This window comes from Oryzias melastigma, linkage group LG17 (genome assembly GCF_002922805.2).
Source record: "Oryzias melastigma strain HK-1 linkage group LG17, ASM292280v2, whole genome shotgun sequence".
NCBI lineage: Eukaryota > Metazoa > Chordata > Actinopteri > Beloniformes > Adrianichthyidae > Oryzias > Oryzias melastigma.
In genome coordinates, this window is record NC_050528.1 from 14,201,700 (window position 1) to 14,220,325 (window position 18,626).

An 18,626-nucleotide genomic window follows, 5' to 3' on the forward strand; every position below is an offset into this window, starting at 1 on the left:
CAAATAAAGCTGAATTACAACAATTCTGCAAAGATGAGTGGGCCAAGATTCCTCCAGAGCGCTGTAAAAGACTTGTTGCAAGTTATCGTAAACGTTTGATTGCAGTTATTGCTGCTAAGGGTGGCCCAACCAGTTATTAGGTGGAGGGGCAATTACTTTTTCACACAGGGCTATGTGGGTTTGGACTTTTTTCTCCCTAAATAATAAAAAAAATAATTTAAAAACTGCATTATGTGTTTACTTGTGTTATATTTGACTAATATTAAAATGTGTTTGATGATCAGAAACATTTTGTGTGACAAACATGCAAAAGAATAAAAAGTCAGGAAGGGGGCAAATAGTTTTTCACACCACTGTATATTACGCCATACCTCTTCAGAGATGACAAGTTTTAGGTCCTTTTGCCAGACTAGTCTCAGGCTGTCACAAATTCTTTCTCTGGTACTTAAAAGTTTTTTATAAGCCACAGATGCAGTATGTAATGTACTAGTTGAGTTCAACTGGGGCGGCCGTGGTGCAGTGGCCGTGGTGCAGTGGTAGGGCGGTCGACTCCTGATCAGAAGTGAGCGGGTTCGATTCCCGCCTTGCCCGCCCATGTGTCGAAGTGTCCTTGGGCAAGACACTGAACCCCGAATTGCCTCTGGTGGGAGGTTGGCGCCAGTGTTCGGCAGCGGAGCCACCACCAGTGTGTGAATGTGCGTGTGAATGGGTGAATGGGTCTGTGACTGTGAAGCGCTTTGGGCCCTCGAAGGAGGGTAGAAAGCGCTATACAAGTATACGCCATTTACCATTTACGCCATTCAACCATTCCTGAATTATATTATTTTCTTGTACCCACTTTAAACCACAAGTTGATTTCACACTACTCCTGAGTTGTAGATATTTCCAAAAGTCCCCCTTCTCTGCCATATTAAAATTCTCTTTTAGCTCACTAAATGACATAAAAGTATTGTCTATATACAGGTACCCTTATTTTTGTATTCCTCTCTCGAGCCAATTATGCCAGAGCAAGCGTGGTCTTCCTACTAATATCATTGGGTTATTCCAAACTGAGGAGTATGCCTGTCTATAGGGACAGAGTTTTAGTATCTTATGTGCCTTGGTCCATGCCCATGTGAGTGTTGTAAAATTGGATTCTGCTGTAAAATACTTGTGGACTGTTGTGAAAGAAGCTGGATGACATTAAAAGGAGATGCCAGATCCCTATCGAGTTTAACCCACCCTAAACCAGAGTTTGGTGTTTTCCAGTGCCTGGATAGTTTGTTAATTTCAAATGCAACATTATACAGTTTCAAATCTGGAAGTGCCAGGCCTCCAGCATTCCTCAAAGTGCACAGCTTCCTCATTCCGATTCTTGGCGAAAAGGGAAATAATGATATCTGAACAACGTCCTTTTGAATATTTATTGAATAACATGAGGTTAAACATGAAGCATGAAAAGCAATTAGCATGTGTGGAACATGGAAGATAGCTTTTAACTAACTAGAAACGGATAATTGAGGTGAGGAATGCCATGTAATAATAATAATAATAATAATAATAATAATAATAATAATAATAATAATAATAATAATAATAATAATAATATTAATACATTGTATTTATATGCTGCCTTTCTGGACACCCAAGGTCTTCTTACAGATAAAAACAAAACATAGTATGCAGATAAAAAATGACGGTCATAAAACTTTTAAAATGTAGTAAAAATTCCATTAAACTAGGGTTGATATGCCAGTCTGAAGAGGTGAGTTGTGAGGTTTTTGGCAAACTGAAGGAGTGAGTCCATGTTCCGTAGATCAGAGGGTAGGGAGTTCCAGAGCTGGGGGGCAGAGCGGCTGAATGCTCTCCCCTCCATATCGAGATGAGGCTATAAAGGGGTACAACCAGCTGAAGGGAGGAGGAAGACCTGAGGACTCGGGCAGGAGTGGAAACATGGATGTAATCAAGAGGTATGGAGGGGTGAGGTTGTGGAGGGCTTTGAATGTCAGAATAAGGAGTATGCAGTTGATCCGTTGAGGCACTGGCAGCCAGTGGAGTTGCTGCAGGACAGGTGTGATGTGAAAAGTAGCAGGGGTTTTTTGTTGTGATCTCTACGGCAGAGTTTGAACCAGTTAAAGTTTGCGTAGAGTTTTGTAGGGGAGTCCAGATAAAAGGGAGTTGCAATAGTCCAGACGGGAGGTGATGAGACTGTGCACTAGAGTCAAGGCAAGGCAAGTTTATTTGTATAGCACATTTCATGTACGGAGACAGTTCAAAAACATTAAACATTAAAAGAAACAATCAAAAAAATTGTAAATTTGTGATCATTAAAATGAAATTAAATGAAAATAAAAAGACTGTAATTTATAACAAGCATAGCTAGTTCTAGTGCCACAGACACAGGGAGTTCTGTCATCTTGTCAATTATAGAGAGTAAGGCCCGAGCATTATGGGAGTTTTTGATAATTGTTACATCCTGCTGCAGCCTGGCCTCCTTTTCCATTCGGTTCCCTTTGGCTCACCTGGCAGGTGTGGCCAATGTGCCTTGATTGGCACCTGGTGTCCATTTAAGTCGGAGGCGGCCACACCAACCCAGGCAGGGAGCAGAGCAGCAGGCTGGGTTTAGTTTGTGTGGTGTTGGTTTGGGTTGGTTTTTGACATTTGTTACTTTTGTCCTCAGCAATCTTAGATTGCTGGGTTTTGTTATGTTAGTTTGAGGTTGGACCTTGGTAGTTCTGATTTACGGGCTTTGTTTCATTTCTGTTTAGGTAGTTTTGTTAGGCAGCCCTTAGCAGGGAGCTGCTGACTCTGACGGTCGTCATGGCTGGGTCAGCAGTCTCCCTGACTTTTTCTTTTGGCCAAGGTCCCAACTCCGTTTTGGTTTGTTCTTTTTTTAACCTTAACCACTAATTTCTTTGCTTCATTTCAGGACACAGGTTTTCTGTTCATTTTAAATAAACTGTGTTCCTTTTATGTTGGTGTCCAGTTTTAATGTTATTGTCCCCATCGACGGTCACCCCCTAGACTCCGGGCCAGTTCGCCAGTGGGGACATAACAATAATTATATCAGAAAAATAGGACTTCCTTGCAGTGCTCAGTTGTAAATTATATAAGTGAAGTTTCTCTTTATAAATGTCATAATCTACCTGTAGTTTAGATTTTCTCCATCTGCGTTCAGATTTCCGAAATTCTCTTTTTCCGTTCTTTACCAGAATGGAATTTTTCCATGGAGATTTTTTCCTAGCAGAGATCACCTTCACCTTACTAGGAGCAATGCTATCCATGATATTTGACATATTGGAGTTAAAGTTATTAACAAGTTCATTGGCAGAATTTCCTGAGAGGGGAGGAGTCATAGAGAAAATCTGATTGAACATCTTACTAGTGTTTTCAGTTATATAACGCTTTGTGATCTCCTCACTCAAAACATTTGTGTGTACTGGAATTGTGCTCTCACAGAAAACACAGCAGTGATCAGACAGACCTAAATCACATACAGTAACCTTAGAGACGTTCAGACCTTTGGAAATCAATACATCAAGAATATTCCCTCTGTTGTGTGTGGGCTCTGTTACATGTTGAGACAACCCAAAAATGTCCAGAGTGTTTTAGGTCCTTTGTTCCTTTGTTCTGAAAATGTCCATAATGGATGTTAAAATCTCCAGTCATGATTATACAGTCAAAATCAAGACAAATTATAGACAGCAGTTCACTAAACTCAAGGTTAAATTCTGCACAGTATCCAGGGGGGCGGTAGATATTTATAAATATGGTTTTGAGTGAGGCCTTCAGCTGTAGGGCTACATATTCAAAACATGGAAAGTTTCCAAAAGATAACTTTTTACACTGAAACATTTCATTGAACAAAACTGCAGTTACAGAGCTAAGGCTAAGGATAAGGCTTTATAGCCATTAGTCCCACCTCCTAAAGAAAATGCGAAAATTGAAAAGAAAGGGATGGTTGTCTGTCTAGTAAAAACAGCCCTGGATTGTTTTTTTCATTTTTTTTATATTTTTTTTTTTTTGAATGTCTAAAAAGGTGTTTTTCAATCTTTTTTGAGCCAAGGTACATTTTTTCCTTGACAAAAATTCTGCGACACGTCGGCATCCAAATATGTAAAACAGGAGAAACTCTATAGTCTGTATTGAAGTACAGTCCCTCCACAATCTCGTGACAGTTTTTTGTAATAATTCATGCGGGAAAACTGGAAGTTGTGGCTGTTTTTTCCTAAATGTTGTCTTAAAAGTTGTGATAATTTTCAATAATAATTCTCAACTAAATTAGTTGAAATTAGCTCAAGCAGTTGTTTTTGCCATTATTAATAACTTCATTAATATGCAGTTTTATGTGACCTCACAAAAAGTGTTTGTGCCAGTGGAACTCTAAGTTTTGAACAATTATATGATCACAACATACTTGTTTTTTTTTTTACAAACACAAAAAACCTATTATATTCATGTTTATATTCAATTGTAACCCCCAGGAGAAGCAGGTTTCCCGGAGGAGTGATGCTAACAAGGCCCGACCAGGCTCTACCACTGATGGAGTTTTTTGGAAAGGTCCCGTTCTTGAGAACAATGACCAGAACTTGCACCACTGTGACCTTGTCACCCCCAGGCTCCAATGTAATTTGTTCCACTGCTCTAGATCTTAAATCTCAGGGATCCCTCTCCCCACGTGGAGAGGAAGCCGCGCGGTCCAGGAGACCAGCCCCCATGCGACAAGGCCACCAGGCCGAGGGTCCCCGCACCCCAGCCAGGGGTGAGATAGGGGAGAGAAGGTCGAAGGTCCCACCTTCCTTGTGTGATGAATGTGTGTTGGTGTGGGTTAGATTGTATATTTTGAAGTTTTATTTTAGTAGCATAGTGCAGAAGTGCTGCCACTTTAACCCACTGCATTATGGTAAATGCAGTCCAAAAACTGACACTGCTGCTGGACGAACTCACATCTCTGAGTTTCATTATTTTGTTCACTTTTTCCACGGTCTGACACCAGGTCCCGCAGGAAGCTACACCACTAAACAAAAGCTTTAGCTGTAATATTTGTTGGAACTGTGAGACTTTATGAGCCAATTCGCAACAAAAAAAATGAGAATATTAACAACCTTTGATCGGTCAGACTGATGTTATGATTAAGCCTCCAAGAATGATTGGCTTTTCCAGATAACAGCTCGCTGTGGTTCAATCAGGGGATTGTCATTCTTATCAAAAAGTCTTCATTGAAATCAAATAAACACAAATGAAAAAAATATATTTTATAGTCTTTCATATTCCTAACTAGTCAATGTTTTATTTGGACCTGTTTGGATGAAGTCATAGCTGATTTCCTGGTGATAGAAAATATTTTAAATCAATGAAAATTAATAACTTCCCACGGCACACCTGAACATCTCTCACAGCACACTAGTGTGCCACAACACACTGGTTGAAAAACATGGGTCTAAAATGCTGAACCAATGCTGACTGACAGGTGCAGTTGCAGAAGAAATCCACCTGCTGATCGGGGTCTTTTGGGACTGCTTGCTAACTAATTTCAGTTATTTTATTTTGTTTATTTTTATTGAAAACAGATGACATACAGTAAAAACTAAAAACCATTAAACTGTACATTAATTGTTCAAAGTAAACGCCAGGGGGGAAACACACACATAAATAAAGCTCTTATCACATTATGACGCTGAGCAAGATGACATGTTTTGATGGCAGCTTCTTTAACTGGAACTCTTAAGCAAAATGGCCACGAATGTTCTGGATGAAGAAACCTTCAGCTGTTCCATCTCTGTGGATCTGCTGAAGGAGAACAATTTTTATTGTATTTTTTATTTTATTTTCAAAAACTTAAAAAGCCTCATTCTCTAAAGTTCTCCTCTTCCTGATCTGCAGCTACTCCTCTATCATGATGGGCGTATCCAACCGGAAGAGAGGAAAGAAGCTGATTGGCTGAACTCACAGTGAATTCTGAGTGGAGGATCAAAGTCCAACCTGTTTCTGAGGAAGTGAAACTCACACGGTTTTCATTTCCGAGAGGAGAAATGGCGCAGAAAGGAGTCAATCTGGACCAAGAAACCTTCAGCTGTTCCATCTGTCTGGATCTGCTGAAGGATCCGGTGACTATTCCCTGTGGACACAGCTACTGCATGAAGTGTATTCAAGGATTCTGGGATGAAGAGGAGAAAATCCACAGCTGTTTTCAGTGTAGGAAGACCTTTACACCGAGACCTGTTCTGGTAAAAAACAACACGTTAGCAAATATAATGGAGCAGCTGAAGAAGACTGGACTCCAAGCTGCTCCTGCTGATCACTGCTATGCTGGACCTGAAGATGTGTCCTGTGATTTCTGCTCTGGAAGAAAACTGAAAGCCATCAAGTCCTGTTTGATCTGTCTGGCCTCTTACTGTAAGAAACACCTTCAACCTCATTTGAATGAAGCTGCATTCAAGAAACACAAGCTGGTGGAACCCTCCAAGAACCTGCAGGAGAACATCTGCTCCATTCATGATGCGGTGATGAAGATGTTCTGTCGCACTGATCAGAAGTGTATCTGTTATCTCTGCTCTGTGGATGAACATAGAGGACACGACACAGTCTCAGCTGCAGCAGAAAGGACTGAGAGGCAGAGAGATCTGGAGGAGAGTCAACAACAAATCCAGCAGAGAATCCAGGACAGAGAGAAAGAGGTGAAGCTGCTTCAACAGGAGGTGGAGGCCATCAATCACTCTGCTGATCAAACAGTGAAGGACAGTGAGAAGATCTTCACTCAGATGATCCATCTCATCCAGAAGACAAGCTGTGATGTGAAGCAGCAGATCAGATCCCAGCAGCAAACTGAAGTGAGTGGAGTCAAAGATCTTCAGGAGGAGCTGGAGCAGGAGATCACTGAGCTGAAGAGGAGAGACGCTGAGCTGAAGCAGCTCTCACTCACAGAGGATCACAGCCAGTTTCTGCTCAACTACCCCTCACTGCCACCACTCAGTGAGTCCACACACTCATCCAGCATCAATGTCCGTCCTCTGAGATACTTTGAGGATGTGACAGCAGCTGTGTCAGAGCTCAGAGACAAACTGCAGGACATTCTGAGAGAGGAACGGACAAACATCTCACCGACAGTCACTCATGTGGATGTTTTACTACCAGAACCAGAACCAAAGAGCAGAGCTGACTTCTTAAGATATTTATGTCAAATCACACTGGATCCAAATACAGCACACAGGCGACTGTTACTGTCAGAGAACAGAAAGGTGATGTTTATGGAAAAAGCTCAGTCTGATTCTGGTCCGGACAGATTTATTGATAGTATTCAGGTTCTGAGTAGAGAGAGTCTGACTGGACGTTGTTACTGGGAGGTAGAGTGGAGAGGAAAATATGTTAATGTAGCAGTCACATACAAGAACATCAGTAGAACTGGAGACAAAAGTAGATTTGGTTTTAATGACAAATCTTGGGCATTAATTTGTTCTCCAGACAGTTTCTCATATCTCCACAACAGCATAAAAACCTCCGTCTCAGCTCCTGTTTCCTCCAGAGTAGGAGTGTACCTGGATCGCAGAGCAGGTGTTCTGTCCTTCTACAGCGTCTCTAAAATCATGACTCTCCTCCACAGAGTCCAGACCACATTCACTCAGCCGCTCCATGCTGGAGTGAGGTTTTATTCAGTTGGTGACTCAGCAGAGTTCTGTAATCTCAGATAGTACCTGAAAGAAGTGAAATGTTTATTTTTAGTGATTTCTCTGCTTTCCATAATTTTGAACAAACATTTTTAACTGTTAATATACTGTGGAGTCGTGTTTGTTCTCCGAAATTCGGCTTTGAGACATTTTTGGAGATGAATCTCAAACTTTTTGGAGTAAAATCTGTTTTCTTGTTGTTTCTTTGAACTTTGTGATTTGACTGTTTGAATTCATATTTCACACAAATGTTGTGTTCATGTTTATTTGTTGTCATGTGAACTGAAGGAAACTGCAACACAAATGGAATCAGTGACGTCACAATCAAAGACTTTCTCTGTTTGTTCTACACAGAAACTACAAGAGAAAAAACTGAAGGAGAAGATTGTGTTTGTAGAAAGAAGAACATTTACAACTTTGTTCTCTGTCTTTTTGTTTCATTTGACAACTTTGGTTTGAAGATTTGTGTTTTAATTTGTTGTTTTTGATCATTTGACAATAAAAACATCCTGATTATTTTGTCTTTATTCATTTGTGTGAAATCTGATGAAGAAAAGTGAGAATAATTTGATGTAAGAACTGAGGCAGTTTTCCTGGAACTCCAGAAATGACAGAGTTCATGTTTAGAGCAGAAACATTAGTCAGTCTGTGTCCTTTTGACTTCTGCAGTAAAACAGCTTCATTACAGCCAAATAAGAAGTTCTCTTCAGGATCTGATCCAAAAGATTTTCTACTTCATTGATTCAAAAACTGAAAACATTAAATTTCTGATTTTCAATGGAATCACTTGCTCAGACAGAATATTGAACGGATGATGTTCCACCTGTTATCATCTGGACTGACTTCCTGTGAAGCTCAAGTTTGAGCCGATTTCAAATAAATCTTGTCTCCTTTTCCACTGAGAAATCTCATCTTTGTCCAAAGAGCAATTAGAAATCTCCAGGTATTTAATATTAACCAACTATTCCCAAAAGTAAAAATAAATAAAAGTTAATCTTCTGCAGCTACCATCTAAGTTTTGCAGATAGAAGTCACAAAGTACCTAATGATAAAACAAAATATAGATTAAAACATTATTGATAAAACACATAAAAACATATCAAAACATGCATATATTTAGTGCATACAATGAAAATCCATCAGGACTTCCTGTAATTGTTACAGTCAAACAGCTGGTTGAGCAGGTAAAGCTTCCAGATGTGACATGAGGATGCATTTAGCTAAAAAAACTAAAAAGATATTAACAGTTAGTGAGTCTTCAAAGAAATGTGAAGGATTTCTCTGAGCTCTGTCGTCGGTCATCTGCTCATGCTCCGCCTCTCTGTCTTTTAACCTTTATTGTAGTAAAACTTGAATGAAGCGGATGAATAAAAGATGCCGTCTGTGTTGCAGAAGAGTCGGCTACATCAAGCAGATCTAACACGTCGCCGGAGCCCCGTCAATTATTCAGCAGCTGGAATTCTCACAGAGACCTTGCCCTGCAGAAAGTCTGAGTAAACCAGAACCCTACAGAACCTGCAGTCAGACCAGTCATTTCTTCATGGATTTTACAAATGTTTACCAGTTTTACTTTAAAAGATGTTGGTGTCATCAAAAACTACTAGTTGCTAAGAATGGGAAGAAAGGATGTAAAGCTAAAAATGCTGCTAAATAAACACTTTTTTGCAGCTTTTATTGATGAAAGTGACCAGTAAAACTCCAGCTCTCACATGTTTATATTTATGCTGAGAACTTTCTTTTTCTGCACTCTGAGTTCAGCATTTTCACTAAATGAGATCAAAATGACCCAGTTCACCTCCAACAGTGTTGTTCAAAAAGCAATCCAGTTTCATTCCAAAACGTATCCAGTCCACAAGGCAAAACATTTTATTTTATGAAAAATATTATTCAATTATTAAAATATTGTACCATCGTAGTGTCTACTAATCCTAAATTATTGTAATTTCCCACCAAAAACAGAAGTCATGCCACTTTTTGGGTTCAGCTTTGAAACTCACTCACAGTGACGTGTGAACTAAAGAGTTTCTAACGCAGAATCCCCAAGCATACGTTTATGTGCATTTACGTAGACTTTCCATTGGAAGTCGTCTGTTAAATGCCCTTTGTTAAAGGCAGTGTGAACATAGCTCAACGCGGTGGTTTCAGGTGTGACAAAGTGTGAGCAAGAAAGAAAGGAAAGATCTAGAAGACTGGAGAGAACAGCCGTGTTGTTGGCAGCTCATATTAGATGTTTTGGAGATAAATGCAGTGAGTGAACAAGAGTGACATGTTTAGAGGAGGAACAGGGATTATGTTGATGAAAAGGCCTGAGGCTAGAGCCACCAGGAAGGAGATCTAGAGGAGGGCAAAAGAGCAGGTTCATGAATGTAGTGAGGGTGGACATGAGGGTGGTTGGAGTGAGTCAGGAGGATGGAGAGGAGAGGGTCTGATGGAGGCAGATGACTCACTGTGGAGTCTCCTTAAGGGAGCAGTCAAAAGACACAGGAGCAGTTGACGCTTGAAGCATTTTTCCTATTTTAGGTTATACATAAATAGAAATTCTGTCTCTAAAATTTGATTTTTATAAAAGCTTCCCTTATTCAACTCACACTATGAAACCACAGAGCTGTGTGTGTGTGTTGTTCTCTGTGGACACAGCAGATCCACTTTGGAGGTCTCAGCTGACGTCAAAAGCTGCTGTCATTGTGCCGTCTGCGTGAGTGTCTGCAGAACTTTACAAGAGAACGCAGAAGTGAAAACGCAGCAGAAAAGTGAAACATTTCAAGCTCACCTGACAGGTGATGAGTCCAGGAGGCTGAGAGAGCTGGAAAGTGCTGGAGGGAACCATAAGACAAGGAGGTTTTTAATCACATTTGTCCTAAAAGAAAAAAAATTATATATATTTTATTTTAATTTTTAAATAGGATTAGAGTAATGTATTTAAAATTCTGGATTTTGTGTAACTGATAAGTACCAGAAAGTAAAAAAGGGTATACAGTATGTTAAAACACAATATTCAGTCTTGAAAATAATTTCAGTTTAAGAGACACAATTTGAAAGTATAAAATAAACACATTTAAACCAATATATTTGATCTCTTTATTGGCTCTGTCTAAAGTACAAGGCCCTACACTCTCACTCTGAGTTGAGAGGAGATTTAGAGAAAACTGCTATTTTTAACCCCTTCATGGTGCAAATATCAATAAAACTACTTCAGTTCCAGATTGACGGTTAATTAAAAGCCATCAAGGGGTTAACTAAAAATCAATCACCTTCCCCAAAACAAAAATCACTGGTTATGTCTCAATGTTAGCACAAAAGCATAATTATTGCCGAACTATCTTCAGCTCCCTATAAATAATCTTTTTCATCTCATCCATATTATTATCTATCCATCCTGCAAGTGAGTTCATATATTTGGGATGGTCATGGTACAGAGGTAAAGCAGTCAACCTCAGATTGGAAGATCAAAGGTTTGGTTCCCGTGCCCATGTGTCGAAGTGTCCTTGGGTAACACTGAACCCCACATTGCTCCAATAGTCATAGTTATAGTTATACTGTAGTATGGCGCCATTGTTTGGCAGCACATCTGCCATCAGTGTGTAAATGTGTGTGAACGCGATTCGAGGCATCAAGTTTCAATGTTAAGTCCATCTACTGATGTAATCGGAGGTCTTGTGTTGCGATTTGGTGTTGACATGGCGAGGTTGACACTCCACATCAACCAATCAGTGACTCAATCAAAGGGGTAGAAATAAAGATCCAACATGGCCGCTCAACACGAGGATTTTCATCCTGAACTTCCATCCATTTACTTAACCTGCTGGGGCTGCAGGGTTGCCCGAAACTGTCCCAGTTACTGTTGGGCGAAGGCGGGATACATCCTGGACAGGTCGCCAGTCCATCACAGAGCCCGTGGAGCCCATTACGCTAGCCAGCCGCCCTGTTGACAGCATAGTGATCTCCACTATCCAGGGGCTGGACCGAGCTAGCAGGGTCGCTGCCCCACGTGCCGGTCCCTGGGTAGTGGAGATCACTATGCTGGCCCACTGGTGGAGAGCCACCACGGTTGCTGTCACAGCGGGCGCGATTGCTCTAGCTTCATGGGCTTTTGGTGTTTTTTCTCACAAAGACTTTAATAAGAAGATTCTCCAGTTTTATTTTCATTTTCCCCCTCTCGGGTTAATGCTCAAATTGGGCCACAGACAGACGAAGTAACGTTTAAAATGGCCCTCACCCAGGAGCTCCTCCTGTTGGAGGAAAGAAGAACACTGGTGAATCCAAACATGGTGACATTCTTTCCAGTCCCTCTGTAGAGCTCTCCCAAACATATATAAACCCAAGCTCCATGTTTTCCATGATGTGGCAACAACTGTATTCAAGAAAAAACTTTAGTGGTTGCTCTGCAGTTTTGGCGTCATGGTGTTGAGAACTAAATTTGATGCACAGAGAGAGAGAGCAGATGCCAATTTGACCAACAAATCATGTACGATGTTTATGCACCATAATGTACCATCTACACACATATGCAGAATAGGCCAACTACAACATACATGTTTTTATAGGGATGTCTCAATCAGATTTTTGGGGGGCTGATCATTGGATTTTGTGTATTTACCAATACCGAGTCCCGATCCGATACTTTTGTAACATATTTAAAACATGAACACATTGAATGAACAGATTTGTGCTGTCCCTTATTTTTATTTCATTAACCTTCTTTTATCATTAAAAACTTAAATAAAACACCTCTGTGAAGTAGCTTTAATAAACAAGTAAAAATAGAGCAAATATAAACTAGCAAAAAATAACTTTTAAAAAAATATATTTTTACATTCGTTTTTAGTTTTTGCTTTAAGGGTTTTTTTAAGCTTCTGGGTTGATGTAGTAGAATAAGACTTTGTTGACAGAGCTCAAATGAACATGAAAGATCAGACCTTAAAATGTGTGAAAAATCTCACTAGTTTCCCTTCCTTTGAAATGGAATTAAGCTCTGTTCCTACTGAAACACATGGACTGTATGTTGTCTGTATCTGATGGGTTTCTCTAGCCTCAGAGCCTTTTCGTTGGTCTTTAAAACCACCATAAATCCAGTTCTCTACACGGACTCCAGCATTGATCTGGAGCTGCTCCATCTCCCTTCAGCTTGTATTGACACACAGACAGCATCAAGCGTTCCTCTGAGGTCCATCCGTCCACTTCTGCCTAAATATTTGATTGTGTCTGAAGGAGGAAAGCTTCCGCAAAACCAAGTGTCATGCAAACACAGCTCCACAGATCTCAACCCTTTATTTCCTAAACTTCTTGTGACAGAGAGAGCAGCTTTCCGCTCTGATCCATGTGAGGCTCCTCGTGTGAGCGGCCAGCAGCAGCAGACAGCTGCAGTCCGATTATTGCTTTTTCAATTACACACTCATTCAGCTGTTTTCCATCCAGATAATTAGTCAAATCCACCAAACGGCGGCCATTAAGAAGAAATACTAAAGGCCACCAAGACACGCAATCAATCTATTTTAGGATTGCTCTGTTCTGCTCCCCTGGGTTAGATCCTGTTAGGCGGTGGGAGAGCTGATGACAGGCGGTGCTGACTCGGTGCTTCTGTGTGCGCCGCACATGTGCGCTCCTCCTCTCTACGACGTCTTCTGCTGCGTTTCAAGGGAGGGCTTGGTTTTCATTGTGACTCATGCACAGGGGCTCTGTCACAGGGCACCTGCTGCACATTTCTGACTGTTTTAGCTTTAGTGAAGTCACAAAACAATGAGACAAAATAGCGACAAATGCAAAACATTTACATTGAAAAAACAAAATGAACTTAAAAGAGGTGGAAAATGAAAGTTAGTTCAGTAAAAAGTTACTCTAAAGCCAGAAAAATTTGATTTATCAAACAATCATAATTCAAATATGAATAAAATGTGAAATATAACAAATTAGTAAATTTACCATTAGTAATCCAATAAAAACCTGATTACTAAAAATAGCAACACACATACAGTGTGTTAATTGAGAGACAAAAGGTGAATAAACAATATTCCAACAAAAAAGACAAAGAGTTAAAGGAAACAAACTGACATAAACATTAGATTCACGAATCATGAAGCTCAATGACAACAAAAAGTACTGAAACTTTCTTCCAACATCCAGAAACTCAGGAGTTTTTTTTCTCCAATTAATTTGAATTAATAAGAAAAAAAAACTTTTTAGAAGAGGATTCTTAATACAACGATATTTGACTCAGAACAAATTGTAATCATTTTCCATTTCTGTGAGTGAAGATATAGTGTTGAAAATAATTTATTAGATTTTTTTCACAATGATGGAATTGAGATTCAACTTTAAATTTTTTACTTATATGTATTTTTATTTTCAAGGGTGAGATTTTATGCATTTGTTTCTTACCATGACACCTTACAAGCAATTGATTACTTGAAATAAACTAATAACAATTTAAGTTTTAATGTACATTTTCCTCATTTCCTTGCTTCTTTCTTTTGCTTAGAATAAAATGTAAAATAACAGAGAAGTCTGAAGTTTAGAATCAAGCTAGACAACCTCCTGCCAGTACCACTCTGCCTTCAGAGCTTGAAGGTTTGGAAAGGATGCCCTCTGGTCACAAATTCGTAATTTTAGCATAGAATTTAAAGTTAAAGTCCCACTATTTGTCACGCACCTTAGAGTGTGAAATTTGTTCTCCGCATTTGACCCATCTCCTGGGGGAGCGGTTAGTTGCAGACACAGCCGTGCTCAGGAACCATTTGGTGGTTTAACCCCCCAATCCAACTCCTTAGTGCTGAGTGTCAAGCAGGGAGGCACTGGGTCCCATTTTAAAGTTGTTGGTATGACTCAGCTGGGATTTGAACCCACGACCTCCCAATCTCAGGGCAGACACTATAACACAGGGCACTGAGCTGGTTTCAAGGCACAGCCTAGTTTTTGACTACAGGAGTTCATCTCTACTTTATGCAGATGATGTTCTTCTGTTGCCATTGAACCATGGACCTTCAAAGGGCACTGAGGCGATTAGCAGTCAAGACTTAATTGACTGAAAGGTGAATTACCACCTCAAGATGAAGTCTGTGGTTCTCTGCTTGAAAGAGATGGTTCGAGCCTGGAGATGGTCAGCTGCTCTCCACTGAGGTGGCTCAAGCATCTTATTTGACTCCCTGGGAAGGCTCCAAGGAAGACGGGATTTAATCTTTTGGCTGGCCTAAGAACAGTTTAAATGATCCAGACCGGAGTGGATCGGGCCGGACTTGACTTTTGAGTGTTTCTATTACAAAACGGACCTATTAAGCGAGACCAACTGGTACCATTCCTGGTGCCGTGTTGGACCGGTTACGTGATTTTTTTTTTTTTTAATTCTGAGCAGAACCCAATGTGCATGATGCTCACTAGATTGGGGAATATAAACCACAAAGTGTTGTGTTTGAACAATTTTTGCCCCCAAAAAAGTTTTTTTTTAAATAAACCATCCATGTTTTTATAATCAGAACACCGTGGATTTATGAAAAATATATTTGTAAAATCCTGGTACTGTTTATGTTTTCACTTTGTGAAATCTGTGATGTCATAGGCCAGGGGTGTCAAACTTATTTTGGCTCAGGGGCCACATTTAACCCATCCAATCTCAAGTGGGCCGGAGCAGTAAGATAATAGCAAAATAACCTATGGTCAACTTGTTTTCTGTAGCTTTGGTTTTGTTTTGTTTTTTCTCAGTCGGAAAAAATGCCTTTAACAATCCTGTCATAGGCCTGTTTGTAGTTAACAAAAAAAAGAAGTAGTGCGCAAGGTGCCCAAATTGCTTCTAGATCCAGGTACTGCACTATATTGTTTTTTTGTAGTTGTTAGGGATAAGTGAATTTGGACATGGCCCCTATAGTGCACTATATTGTACTTTTGCCATTTTTTAAGTGATGAATCAACAATCCCAAAATCAAGTGTCCTACAACAGAATTCTCAGCAAAAAAAAAAAAAAAAACTAGTGAGCATTGCATTGATGCTCACTTGGGAAGATAGACCATAATGCATTGCGTTCAAACATTTTTGTCAGTGAAAAAAAAGCCTATGTGGATTTTTTTATTTTATTTTAATAAACCATCCACATTTTCATCACCAGAACACAGTGGATTCATAAATAATCATCATAAGATATTTATGTGGTTTAGATTTTCACTTTGTGAAATCGGTGACGTCACATTCTTCGTATAGAAAAAATAGCAAGCATGGTGTCCAAAATGCTTTTAAAATCCAGTCCTGCACTATATAGTTTTTTAGTAGATAGAAATTAGGAAGGGAATTTGGACACAGCCTGTATTTCTTTGTTGGAAATTTATGGCAGCAAAGTCACAATTAATACGTGCTGCTGCCCTCTTCTGGACAAATGTAGATTTCAACTTAAAAAAAGAAACTTTTACGTTTTTTTGTTTTTTGTTTTTTTCTTACCAAAGAAATGCATTCGGTCATCTTAATTTTCTTACGCTTTATTCACAAACCCTCTCTGGACATTTGTTGAATTTTTTAAATTATTCTTTTTCCCAAATGAAGCTTCAACAATGTCACTATTTATTATTAATGATGAAAACAGAGGAAAAAAACAGACGACCGAGCGGTCCACCCACAGATGTTTACATCGCAGTTGCGCGCGTGACTGCATCATAACTCCTCGCGCTGGCTGACATGCGTGCTCTCCTCCCGGAATACATCAAGGTGTAGGCCGTGTGCGCGCGCACGCGGGCGCGCACGTAACGTCAGCGCTGGTGCTGGTCAGATCCTGCGCTGCTCCTCTTCCTCTTTTCCCACAAACAGACCTTCTCCTCCTCCTCCAGCTCCGCTCCTCGGCAGCAGCTCCTTCTCTTCTCCTCCGCGGGTGGATGGAGGCCGGCAGCACCGGAGACACGCGCCATGCCCGGGCTCCGCGGCTGTAAGGCTCGCCGCTCCTCTTTCTTGTTTCCGTGAGTGACTCCTCTTTGTGTTTCTGCTCCGTGAATGTGTGTGCGCGCGCGCGTGCCGTAGAAGTGGGTAATTGTTGCGTTAATTGGCTGCGCGCGTCAGGTGTGCTCGCGCCTGTGATGGTCCAGCATAGTGCACCCCCCTCCCCCTCCCTCCCCCCGCGCTGGGCGTGCGTGCATGAGCGCGTGTTGGAGCGGGTTTTTACGCACAGTTGTGCTTAACCGAACCCTCCATCTGTGTCTCCCAGTCAGACCGCCGAGCGCGCTCCGCATCCTCACATGACCCGCGGCTGAGCACGGACACCAGCGCCCGGATCATGGCATGCGGCCCCCTCCGGGCATCCAGCACTGACCATGGGGCTCCGGTCCAGGACCGTCGCTAGCGGCTCGGAGGAGCAGAAGAAGAACCCGCCCGGCGACCCGCTGGACCAAAGCAGCGGCGGCGGGGCGGACAAGGATGGCACCCAGCTGCTGGTGGGGCCGGGCCGGGAGGACGGCAGGAGGGGGGGTCAGGGCATCGGCATCGGGCTGCTGGCCAAGACCCCCCTGAGCTACACCCGGCCCGTTAAGAGGAATAACATCCGCAAGAGGAAGATCCAGAACCTGATCTATGACGCGCTGGAGCGGCCGAGGGGGTGGGCGCTGCTCTACCACGCGTTCGTGTGAGTACCCAGATGTTGGGAAAGTTTACATAAGTGGAATCTGGGGCTTCTGCTGACTCACGCTTTGCTCGGATGAGCTGACTCAGCAGCTTCTCAGGCTGTCAGTTGGGAAATCTGGACCTCAAGCAGGTGACGGGAGGTCCATCAGAGAGGTGTTATGTAACTTCTACTCAGAAATGATGAAAATCTCAGAAAATATGCTCTTAAAAGGCTAGATAGGTCCATTATGTTCTGGTTTGGTGTAGAAACATGGAAGTCTCTGAGTTTTTTTTTGGCAAGTTTGTTGTTGAAAGAACTTGTGACTTCCTTCAGCATCACTGCAGTTTTCTGTTTTATTGTTGAGTATTTTTATTTTAAATAGATCTCAAAGATGTTGGTGTCTTCAAAAGTAGCTTTTACTTGTTTTTCTGGATTTATAAAACATTTTTTGGCTTCTCATTTAGTTTTCATTCACTCCCACATGCCGTCAGGTGGACATTTAACAGATGTTTCCAGACTCTTTTCCACTGTTTTCCTCTTTGATTTGCTGATTTCCATATTGGATTTTTAGATGTTTTTCTCTTTTGAGTGTAAAAAACGATGAGTAACGGTGATGCTGTCTGATTCAGTTTGACATCTTGTGTTTGGATTCCTCAATGCTGAGGAACAGCATATAATCTCTATGGTTTGTGGTGGAAACCTCAGTTTGGCAGCATTCAGGTTATTTTAAGTCATCATGAAAAATCAGAGTATAAATCTAAGTTTATGGTTTTATTTGTTGTTTTACGGCTTTTCTGACTTCTTTTGTGTTTTGTTTGGAGATGACCATCATAGTTTGTAGAAATGCTGACTGTTTCGGATGTTTTCTTTTAATTGATAGACACTATATCCTTTGTTATTTGTGTGTTAACCAAATGTGCAGACATTCGTCCGCACCTAGACGCAGCAAATCCAAAACAAACCTAATTCTGACTATATTTCTCTGGGAACTCAAGGTTGCAGTCATGCAGTTGTGAGAGGAAGCTAAATCATGTGTGTGTGTGTGTGTGTGTGTGTGTTGTGTCAGGGATAGCATAACTGTGATTTTCAAATGCCTCTTCATTGTGCAGATTGAATGTAACCATCGTCTGTTCGCTCAATGCTGAAATTAAAACCCTAACAGATACATTTTGGACTCTTGAGTCTAGAAAGTGGGTGCAGTATTTTTTACAGTCCATTTAAGTTTCCTGACACTCAGAATTACAGACAATTCTATACATGTTAGTACTTTGAACCTGTAGTTTTCAACCTTTTCTAGACCACGGACTGATTTAATGTCAGACAAAATTCTCTGTACGAGCCGGAAGTTGGCGTCCATTTTTTTTAGCTTCCAGTTTTTTAAGTAGTACTTTGAAAAAATCTCTACTTGAACATTAATT

General features: G+C 40.9%; 2 protein-coding genes across 2 annotated transcripts in view; both read left to right on the plus strand.

The window, feature by feature from the left end:
- The first annotated feature begins 5,574 nt into the window (after positions 1-5,574).
- LOC112144298 (tripartite motif-containing protein 16-like) lies at positions 5,575-8,159 on the plus strand. Its single transcript, XM_024268782.2, has one exon. The coding sequence runs from the start codon at positions 6,012-6,014 to the stop codon at positions 7,665-7,667; it is 1,656 nt and encodes a 551-aa protein (XP_024124550.1). The 5' UTR covers positions 5,575-6,011; the 3' UTR covers positions 7,668-8,159.
- Positions 8,160-16,240: 8,081 nt separating this feature from the next.
- Positions 16,241-18,626, plus strand: part of kcnq3 (potassium voltage-gated channel, KQT-like subfamily, member 3) — a 94,138-nt gene continuing 91,752 nt past the window's right edge. Inside the window, exons 1-2 of the mRNA XM_024268685.2 lie at positions 16,241-16,570; positions 16,816-17,229. Coding sequence (XP_024124453.1) covers positions 16,922-17,229 — 308 coding nt within the window. The 5' untranslated portion in view covers positions 16,241-16,570; positions 16,816-16,921. The remainder of the gene's footprint in view (positions 16,571-16,815; positions 17,230-18,626) is intronic.